The sequence below is a fragment of the Toxorhynchites rutilus genome, chromosome 3 (assembly GCF_029784135.1).
Source record: "Toxorhynchites rutilus septentrionalis strain SRP chromosome 3, ASM2978413v1, whole genome shotgun sequence".
Lineage (NCBI taxonomy): Eukaryota > Metazoa > Arthropoda > Insecta > Diptera > Culicidae > Toxorhynchites > Toxorhynchites rutilus.
In genome coordinates, this window is record NC_073746.1 from 274339195 (window position 1) to 274350293 (window position 11099).

General features: G+C 37.8%; 1 protein-coding gene across 2 annotated transcripts in view; it reads left to right on the forward strand.

Moving 5' to 3' along the window:
* Nucleotides 1-9951, forward strand: part of LOC129777988 (axin) — a 52149-nt gene extending 42198 nt beyond the window's left edge. The window contains exons 4-11 of one of the 2 annotated variants that reach the window (XM_055784605.1): nt 1050-1879; nt 2429-2545; nt 2647-2761; nt 2829-2966; nt 3029-3194; nt 3255-3543; nt 3610-3831; nt 8663-9951. In XM_055784605.1, coding sequence (XP_055640580.1) covers nt 1050-1879; nt 2429-2545; nt 2647-2761; nt 2829-2966; nt 3029-3194; nt 3255-3543; nt 3610-3831; nt 8663-8789 — 2004 coding nt within the window. In that variant the 3' untranslated portion in view covers nt 8790-9951. The remainder of the gene's footprint in view (nt 1-1049; nt 1880-2428; nt 2546-2646; nt 2762-2828; nt 2967-3028; nt 3195-3254; nt 3544-3609; nt 3832-8662) is intronic. The other variant, XM_055784606.1, reaches the window with a different exon arrangement.
* Nucleotides 9952-11099: the final 1148 nt, after the last annotated feature.

Below are 11099 nucleotides of genomic sequence, written 5' to 3' on the forward strand. Positions count from 1 at the left end.
AAACGTGGTGCATCTTAAACATAGTTACAAGAATGGAACCATAAACACTTTTCTCATTTTGAGCCTGGCGTTTCGGCATTTATCGAAGTAGAACTGCATAATATGACGTATTTCATCTTTGACGCGCTCTCGGACAATATCGAACATTGAAAAATTGTCCGAGAGCTGTGTGGTAGTAAACAGTTGTAGTACCGCATCTACACAACGCACGATATGATTATTATAAAATATGAATTTGTTTTTACTATACTGCCGTTCTACGCATAGTTGTCCCATGTTACTTTTATTCGTAAAACGTTGTTTTTACGCATAATCTTACGGAAAAACACAAAAAACATATAGTTTGTTCCCAGCTTTTGGAAAAACAACATCAAGCTCAATTGTCCCATGTTGATATTCTATTCATAACTGTCCCACCATGTATTTTTCATAGATCCATATCGAATAAATCGGTTCAAGTACAAGAATTTCATGTCACACTTTCAGCAGGGATAATGCACTCATTCTTGGTTTGGAAGAACAAACTAATTCTCAAATAAATAAGAAAAAGTTTACCAGAACACGTATGCACCCTGTTAGCGAATGCCTAATAACAATGAGATTTATATTCTGCGAAGGTGCTGCAGATCACTCATTTTTTCATAAAACGATGTTTCTATGCATAATCTTTCGGAAAAACACAAAAAAATATTGTATATGAAAAAAACAACATCAAGTTCAATTGTTCCATGTTGATATTCGAGCATAACAGTCCCACCATGTATTTTTAAACCCGTAATCAAGCATGATTCATTCAGTGAGGGGATCTCATCATATTCCATTAAACAATAGTGTAGTGCTTATAAAAAACCCGGTGCATTGCTAAATTGAAATGCTTAAAGCTTTTGGTAGACAAGTATGCGAGAAAACTTTGATTGCGTTTTTCTCAGTTGCTGGTTTTGGAACATGGGAAAACTATGCGTAGAACGGCAGTATATCTTATAAAAGTATCTATCGAATTATTGTCAGTAATTTGCCATTTTGAATAAATGGACATTCGCCTATTCTAGATGACGGAAAGCTTACATCAGAACAAGTCCCGCATCTCCCCACCGGCCTACTACAAGTGGGCCGATAAGCTAACCTATCTGCTCGAAGATGGTGACGGTGCCGAACTGTTCAGGCGTTTCCTCGACCTGGAGGGAGCGGAGCACGTCAACCACCTCAAGTTCTATTTCGCCTGCGAAGGACTCAAACAGGAGAGTGATCCGGAAAAAGTGACCCAACTGATCGTTCAGATATACAAGCGATTCCTGAAACGGGCACCTCGGGACTCCAAACTATATGTGGACGACGATATGCGAAATCTGATCAAGGCTGGGCTGAAAAATGAGAAGATTCTCACGCCCGACATCTACGATCAGATGCAGGCGGACATTGTACGCATCATTAGTACTACGACCTATCCAAATTTCCTGCAGTCTGATTTGTACATACAGTATGTGCAAAACATGCAAACCAGTAGTACGAGTGGGAGCGGAGGTGGTGCCAGTTGCGCGGGTGCATCCTACGGGTTGCCGATCGCTGGAGCCAGCTCTACCTCCGCTGGTACGGTGTCTTCGATGACGAGCAGTAGTTCCACCTCGGAGCTGATATCACATAGTTCCTCCGCCTTGCCAACCCTGCACGAAGATTCCGAACTAGTCAACGCCGATTCGATCGAACAACTGTACGGTGCCACGGGGCCCGCCGTGGCTGCCAGCAGCATGTCGCTCACCTCCGGTGTTAGTGAAAGTGGCAGCAGCGCCAGCAATATGACGTTCAGCAAGCCAACGCTAGCACTGACAAAGGACGCACTATTGGATACTCAACGGCGACGGTTGGAAATGAGACCCCCTGGGTGAGTGATATTTGAAAAATACCGCAGTAGCTTTTTGCGTTCAGATAGGATTTATATTTCAATTCATCGTTCAACAGGTGCAAATATAATATGAAACAACCTCACAAAATTGGCTTGCATCTAAATAAATTTATTGATTTAATTGAGGCCTTATTTTTGCTACTTTGATTTGATTTCTTTACTATTTTGATTTATTTATTTTTTTTCTTTCTTTCATTTCATCTTCATTTGCCGTCAATTGCCATTCCCGTGCGTGTATATGTATGTGTGTGTCAATTATAACGTACCAAACCAACACTTGTGTTCGATTGTGTGCCCTTTTTCATTTCCATTATCCTTTCGAATCGTTTTGTGAAACGCATGCGCTCGCTCACTGAATTTCCCGCTTGACCGCTCATTGAAATCCATCCTCGAAATTCCTTCCATATTTGTCGCACTGTCACATCAATGGCTGCGCGTTGCATTTGATGATTGTTTTTCCATGCATCCCTCTCATCACCGCTTCCCTTCCCCTCTATCATGACGCTCCACCACCTTTTCTGCACGTAGACCGCACGGATACTCCGTGTACACGAAATATGCATCCTATAACCCGGTTTCGCGCCGGGACTCTGAACTGGCCAGTGTGAGCTCGGGCCACACCGATTCTGATACGTATATGTCCACGTAAGTAGTGCAAATTTTTATCGTTACGTATGAGTTCTGTAGTATTGAATCAGCCGTTTGATATCGTGTTCCTGATGTTTAAAATGTTCTTCTATTTTCAGTGATGGTCGCTCTCAATCTCAATGGAGGGACAACCATCGTCATCATACGTTGATTGAGCGAAGACTGATGAATGAGAATGCCAAAGCCAACAAAGAGCCGCAGGATTCGCTGCCTGTAAAGAAGAAGAATAATTATCAGTCTTGCATAATATAATCATATTTTATTTTTCTTTCAAAAATAGTATATCCCCCGGACGCAACGACACACCGGCATACCAAAACCGTTACCTGAGGAAGAGTTCGCGTCGATACTGAATAGCAAGTTGGTGGAGGTGAAACAGAAGCAGGACCAGGAATTGCTAAGGAAGAAGTTACAGGAGGTAAAAGATTGCTACTTGATGGGGAAAGTCTTATCCGCAATTAATCAGAATACGTTTTGCAGAAGTTACAAGTTGAGGATGAGAACGATCAGGACATCCTTGATCAGCATGTGTCTCGCGTTTGGTCTGATCTAACGCCGAGCCGTTCGCCGGACGCAATGTCTCCCTGTCCCAACATCAGCCGGTCACGACGTCATGAAATGGGTGTCTTCGGTAGTGGACTAATGAGTGAGTACTTTCTACGATTTCGTAGTAACAGCTTCATTAATTGTATGTCTTGTTCATTAGGCGCACAATCTTCAATGCGACACTCGAAATCAATGCCGGATGGCCATCCGCTGAGCATGATGGCACCACCGCTGCAACCACCTAGAAAATTAAACAACAAATGGCCTTCGGTCAACACAGACAGCGGAATAAGTCTGTTCTCAGCCGATACGCTAACGAAATACAGTAATAAGGATATGCAGTGTAGCTCACGGCCGCTATCCAGGACGATGCACATCGAAATGTCGCAAATGAACACTGCCGCCCAACTACAAGAATCCAGCAGACGACTAGAAGATGAAACTAGGAGGTTGAACTTGTCTTTTTTTTTTTTGTAATACCAATACTGATCCAAACCTATTTTCACTTTCGTCAGATCGAAAAGGTATCAACAGGGCACACCTCCGCTTTCTGCCGGCTCGATGTCGCTAGTACCACCGCCAATACCTGCCAGACCCGATAGCTCAGCCATGGAGTTTACCGTCGTGGTGTACTCCTTTTGCGACGAAGAGATGCCATATCGGATAAAAATTCCTGGCATTCATCCACCCACCCTCAAGCAGTTCAAAGATTACCTTCCGAAGAAAGGCAACTATCGGTGAGTTATCGTTTGATTCCCTGTTTCATCCAATCGGTGATAGTCCCAAGCAGATTTTTTAATGCCCAGTTTTCATATTGATTACATACACTGCAAATTGTATTGTTCGGAATGTAATTTAGCTTTTTATTCTATGGAAATGGGGGATGTTTTTCTTGTACTATAATTATTTTCCTTGTTGCCCCATATATTATATATAATAGTGAACAATCTGATCCCAACTGCTTGATTTTGTGAGGGCTTTAAACCATAATTTCATTTACCTCTATCTTTGAGATAAATCAAACGAACCCCAATCAAACCCATTCCAGCGTGACGTGACAACGTTTTGACTCACTAAAAACAGTTCTATTATCTTTTTCTTGTAAAAATCACACGATTTTCAAAAAGTTATTTAAATTTTTAAAAATTTAAACATTTTTTAAATTGTCTACATGACTTCTATTTTATAAAGTTAAAAATTTGTTTTTTTTGATATTGCAAATTAAAGTGTTTTTTTGCAAATAAAAAAAAAGAGTACTAATTTTTTTCTCAGTGAATATTTTTTCACGTTTCAACATCAATACTCTATAACTTTTTCTAGGACAGATTTCAGTACGACTCATAGCTTTTGAGAAATAAATTATAAAAGACTTCTCTTACTAAAATCGATACGCCCTATTCAAAAGTTAAACTTAAGTCAAAAAATTCACAAATGGTGTGGAAAACTCATATTTCCTCCAGCCCAAACGGAATACAAACTTTCATTCGAATCAAAAATACAAGTTTTTAAAATCTGCATTTTTAATTCGATTTCATTTGGAATTGCACATATGCGACCTAAACTCCACCCTGTCACAATAAGAACGATGTCGCTAGTGTATAAATAATGTATCTCCTATGATGTAAATTTCCAGTTTCTTTCTACACCCTAAACAGCGAACATCGCTTGTTTTTATGTTTTCGTTTCCCCTCGAGCTGTGGACCCGAGCGGATATTTCATTCGTCATGCCATTGTCGCCAGCTCACAAGGAAAATGGGTGTCCTGCTGGAATGTGTTTTTTTTTGTTTTGCGTATCAGTCGTAAAACTATCTCCATCAAGAATAACATTTATGCAGTAGCACTGCAACTGCGCCTCACCAAGCAATCACCTTATTTCGAGGCCAATAACATTTTTGACATTTTTGAGAAGAGTGTCAAATGGTGATAGTTGTGAGAATCGATCGTTACCGAATTGATTTTTTTTAAATCAAATGCACCTTTTCCAATTTATCTACGATAGAATTATCAGCCATAAAAGGGGGAAAATTTGTTTTTTTGAACCACCGGTTAATTTTGAAAAAACATTACAAAAACGAAAAAATAGCATCTTCGATATCGAGATATGTTATGTGAAAAATCCTCAGCTCTCAAGAAAAAATATAAGAAAATATAGCGCTCTCTAGTCCAAAGCCATGAAAACAATAAAAAACGACTACAATTAATAATTACGGAAGCAAAACCGTTTTTTTGCAAGTATTTTTTTTAATATAAGGCAGCTCATTGGCTTCAATTTAATATGTCGATCATCTAAATCGGTCCAGTGGTTCAAAAGTTATGAATTTTTGAAACTGAGGCACTTTTGGGAAAAAGTGGAAAAAAATATTTTTCGGAACACCCTAGAATGGAAATGGGCTCCTCTATATAAAAAAAAAATACGGGTCTAATATTTTGCGATAAAGAACAAAATTACCACTTTTGACGAAAAACTGCGAACCACTATATCGATTTGGCATGGAATGGCTGCTATATGAGTGTCGTTTTATCTTTGAACATAAAAACATTAAAAATTTCATATTTCTATTCAAACATCAAAAGATTTTTATTTTGTTTCTCAGAATGAAAACCACAAAAAAAGCTTATCAACATTTTTAGTTTGGAGCTAAGATACTTGTGCTGTAAGGCCTGGAGCTCATCAGCAGCATTAACTGATTTTTTGAAAAATTGTCGATTTTTTGTCACAAGGCTTTCGGTGTACAAAGAATCGATCCAAAAAATCCGAAATCTGAATGGAAAAAATCGATCTTCTAAAAATCGATTCAAGATTGCTCAATCCTTATCTGCCCTGTTTGCATTGGCCCTGTTGGACGCTTGTTTGGTGCTGGTTGAATGGTGCGATACCTCTAAGGAAACACTACATAACGTGAAGAATGATACTTACATTGCTATTTTTGTTGTTTTTATGGATTGCAAACTATATATAGTGTTTTAGGAAAGCGGAATAACGGTGCTGAAGGAACAAATATATAATAGCATATGGCCGAGTGTGCATCAAATGCGAAAAAGACCACCGGGATAGCGCTCACAATAAATATAAATACTGGGATGCGGGTATTCAAACAATGAAACAAATTGCGACACATAAACAGTTTGTGTATTGTTCTCGAAAAGGCCACAATGAGTCATCTATCAACCGTCTCGAAATGCTTCTACTAAAGAGATATTTATAATATTCCGATGCACTCTTGAATAACATCCGTAGTGATAAACAAATTGAATAAAATGATTGTACAGGGCCTTTCAGATTAAACGCTCACGCAAAAAAAAAGAATAGCTCCTTATAAATTTTTTTTTTCGCTCTATCGATGGTAACACTGCATTCCCCACTTCGGGACGATCATATTCGGCTACTCGTTCAGTTTGAAAGGATGGTTTTTAGTGTCAAGATGTACAATTTACAAGAACGTGTATTTTTAGTGAAACCGTATTACTCGAGAAACCGAAGCCTGAAACTTTGTCGTCTTTTGGTAAGAATTTCAACATTTCTCGTCGTCGACGACTTCCTCTGAGGGTACGTGAAGGACCGTTGCTATGTTAATAAGCCACAAAATTTGGAGGAACTTAAAGAAGAAATAACTCGGTTGCGCATGAAAAATTTTGTTCACCGTTTAAACCGTTTTATCGAAAAAAGGGGTGGTAACATCGAAAATTTAGGACATTTTAATAAGCATAAGCTTTATTTTCGTTTTTCCAAAATAAAAATCGGTTCACTTTTGTAAAAGTTATTACAATTTGTTGGTGATCTGAAAGACTCTGTATAGTCCTACGTCAACAATGCGGTCGCTTCTTATATACAGCCCCATACATCATTTCCGATCGTATTGTGGGATTGCATTTTATTTCCGGTCTTTTGGAGCTGTTTTAACGAACCGTAAGTCTCACCATCTTCGATTTCAAAAAGACATCGGAATGCGAAATTAGACTTCCGCTGGTAAGACCATTTCACCCAATACCCATATCGTTTGAGTTTTTTTCATATTTTGTTTTGTCATTTAGAACTATTATCAGCTAACCGGAAGCCTAAACAAAATTATATTCTATGCTAAGGAATCTACATTCATCTATTGTCGACAAATCATTGAACAAAGCTCATTTGTATGTTTTGAAACGGAACTGCAAATATAACATTAATGTTCAACAGACAAAACCAGTAAAAAGGCAGGTGTAGTCACGTTACAAAAGTATTTGACTGACAACAAGCCAATCTAACTATAAAATAATCTCCAACTAGTAGGAAATTTCACTACACTGCGTTTCACAACTATAGAACCACTCATTTTTTCTGAGTTTCCAGAGATATGTAATAAATCGGTTGGATTGAAGTATATAGTGTAGAATATACTTACTATCTTCATTTAAAAAACTATCCATTTGAACTTTATTCGTGTGTTCAGACGCGAAACAATTAAAATACTAAAATTCCAGTGTTTCATAACTATAGAACCAGATGGAAAAACAGTCACTCCTTCACAAAATTAACGTCGATTTCACATGAATTACAATAAGTTTCTAGTTCGTAGTTCATCTTTAGTCCTCAATCAGTTCAAATAACCCATTCGAGATGGTTTCGACCAAGCTGCGCCATGCTGTAGTGTGCATCTCGTTCTATGCAGAGGATATTGCTCGTTTAAGCTCTTTAAATCACTCATACTGCTTGTAAGCTACTTCTACTATTCGTACGATCACTCCTCATAAGTTCTCGATAGGACCAATCTGTTAAACAAGCTGACCAGTCCAGTATCTGTAGCCCTTATTCATCAAACCATGCCATTACTTTTCAGATTTTATGAATTGATGCCAAATTACCCAATTATCACATTGTTTTTGATATGAAAACAGCAGTAAATTATTCTGAAGTGCTTCTATAGTTGTGAAACGCAGTGTATAACATCGTTTACTTGTGTATGATGAATACATGAAAACGCAAAAAACGTAGTGAGTCAAAATGTCATCTCACACAGGAATGGATCATATACTTTTCTTGACGTGACAACAACGCATTAAGACATTGATACTTCTCTATTTGTGGACCTATCTTCACCAAATGTTAGGGTTTGTTGACTCTCATTGTTTGCTAAGAGAAATCCAAGTATAAAAATGTTTGAAATTAAGTCCATCTGATTTTTTTTTGTAATAAAAAGCTCTATTTTTGTGACGTGACAACGCTTTAAAATACATGTCTTTCAAAAGCTTGTTGTCATGAATAATAAAATGAAACTTAAGTCTACCAACTGCTCTTTCAAACAAGTATTTAATTATTCTTTCAATGGTATATGGACATTGAAGTTTGGTTAAGTAAGAACAGAGATATCTGAATAAACATAAAAATAGCGAAAACTTCTAATATTTTGAAGATAATTATGTAGTCACATTGAACATATGTCATTAGTTGTCAAACAATGCAGCTTGAGGGTTGATTATGAAAATACGCTTTACACTTTATACATCTAACTTTCCAAACAATCCAATAGATTCGATCAGGTTGAATACTCAAGCTATATTTTATCGCTTATCCGTACCTTTTCATTCTAGATTTTTCTTCAAGACCCGCTGCGGAGACCTGGATGACCCAGTGATCCAGGAGGAGATCATCAACGATAACGAAAGGTTACCTTTGTTCGAAGGCAAAGTTATGGGAACGGTGAAGCCGTTGGAGTAGCAACGTCACTGCTCAAGAAACGAGTCCCTCACTGGCCTGGTACACCCACAATAACGGCCAATGTTATCTGTGGGAGCATAGAACAAGCTGGACAGGAACACCGTTGGCAAAATATGCTATTTGAATGTACACTTCCCTGTCTAGGTTTCGGTTGTTTGTCTCGTATGGTGTTTATTTTCTTTGAGATTGTACATTTTTTTTGTCCGGAAAACAAAAGTTATTATTAGCGTTCCAATTAGAAAACCGACTACATCTTTGGTACAATATCTTTCGTCCTTATTTCCATTTCTTTTGAAAACAAAGGCTACAAAACAATCAAAACTTCGACAGGGATGCAGAACGAAAAAACACACAGCGAAAGTGCCTTTTCAACGAAGATGTGAGCTTTATGCGCGCAATCAGATGCGGATAAACAAAATAAAAACACGATTTACACAACCGATTGAATACATAAGTTAATGTGTGTTCAGAGCCGGCTAGCGGTGAACGGATAGAATTTAAAATATTATTGAAATTTCTCTCCGAAAAAAAAGTATGTAGCAAAAGGAAAAAAAAGTCTAACCACTTCATACGTTTTTCTTCCATTGTACACAGCCCAGCAATAATCTCGGAGAGAATTGAGTCTTAACAGTATTTTTCTGTAATTTAATTGTCTCACGCTTTAGAGAAAGAGCTACGGGAGGTTTCTGCGGTTTTTGTAAGCAATATTATAATATTTTTATTTATTGAGCAACTTTTGCCTTCCCTCTAGATGTTTAGAATCGAACCGAACGCCAAGTCGACATCAGTTAGGGAACTTTTGTTTTATTCTAAAATTTGTGTATAGACAATAACTTCACAATCGACCAGTTCGTTTCACTTTTTCTTCTCTCGACTGAATGAAGGTTTCTTTGATATATGTTTAGGCTCTGTCTTTATTTTCGCTCGAATTCGTGTGGCTATTGAAACATTTCACTAAAACAAAAATGTATCAAGTTCAGTTCGATTTTAAAATAGGATTACATGCAACCGCTTATTCGATTGTTAGAGAATGTATATATTTATACAGAACTTGTACTGAAGTTGCAATGAACGAAAATAAGAAATTTGAGATGTGAATAAAATATATATTTAGAAACATACATATGGGATGAAGGTAATAACACAATTCATTACATTGGAACGAATTGTAACAAACATTTATATCGTAGTTAAGATCACAGCCCAATACATATTTTGCTCTCGGAAGCCTATTATAATTACTCTGCAATGAATTTCAGTGAAAGTGGCTCTGAACCATGCAATAGCAGTCGCCCTAGGCGCATGATGATCAGTACTTTCTTCACAGATCTGGAAAATTCTTTCCCACTTTTATGAAATCTAAATTCGGGATCCGGATTGGAACTGTTCGCATAGATGAGAAGCTAATATTTTGAATACCATTATTGAATTGAATTGTGAATGGTAACCTCTCTTTATAAGCAAATTTCACACTTTTCCTCCACACAAAAACTATGAAATCACAAAAATGTCAATATTGTTCTTCCAAAACCAATCCAATTCAACAAATATCATGATTTTTTAATTTTTTTTATAGTGCATGACTTCTAATTCAACTAAAACAACTTCAACTAAACATTCAACTGAAAAAAAAAGACGGATGGGTAATGTCGGGGACATAACCGGAGTGACGTAGGACTATACAAAGGGGACAGCTTTTGTTAAATATATATTTTAAATATATTGTTTTATTTTCTTCTCCTACGTGAATACCTACCTATCTACCTGAAAAATGGATTAGTTTACTGTTTACTCTTTATGAATATGTTGATGGTTCTGAAAAGAACCTTTGGTGTTGTGTTTTTGTTATCACTCGATATTCCCATCTTGTTCGGTTAAACCTTCCTGTTTAGCTATTGCGTTTGCCACTCGCCACAGCTTTCACAGTTGGAAAATTTCTTCCCATCCAGCTTGTGACATATTGTTCAGTAAATTACATTTAATGTGACGTGCCGGAGAAATACTTTGCCACTCACTGAAACTAATTGTTGCCTTGATGAGCGCCGAACCGAAGCTGCTCTGTTCTTGATGCGGGTTTTCTGATTGTCGTGAGCAGCTTTGCAAGCCAACTCGAGCACTCCGACGGCCGAAACTCTATAATCGCTGTTAGGTATACTGGTGCTCCGGCACCAATCCGTTCGGTCTAGTTACCCTTGCGGAGCAATCAGTGAATGCGACCAACAGGGAACTGGAGACCTGCACGGTTCGAGTGAGACTTTGCCTTTCCCTTAACTTGTCCTCCTTTGTTACGTCCACGATGCCGATGCCGTA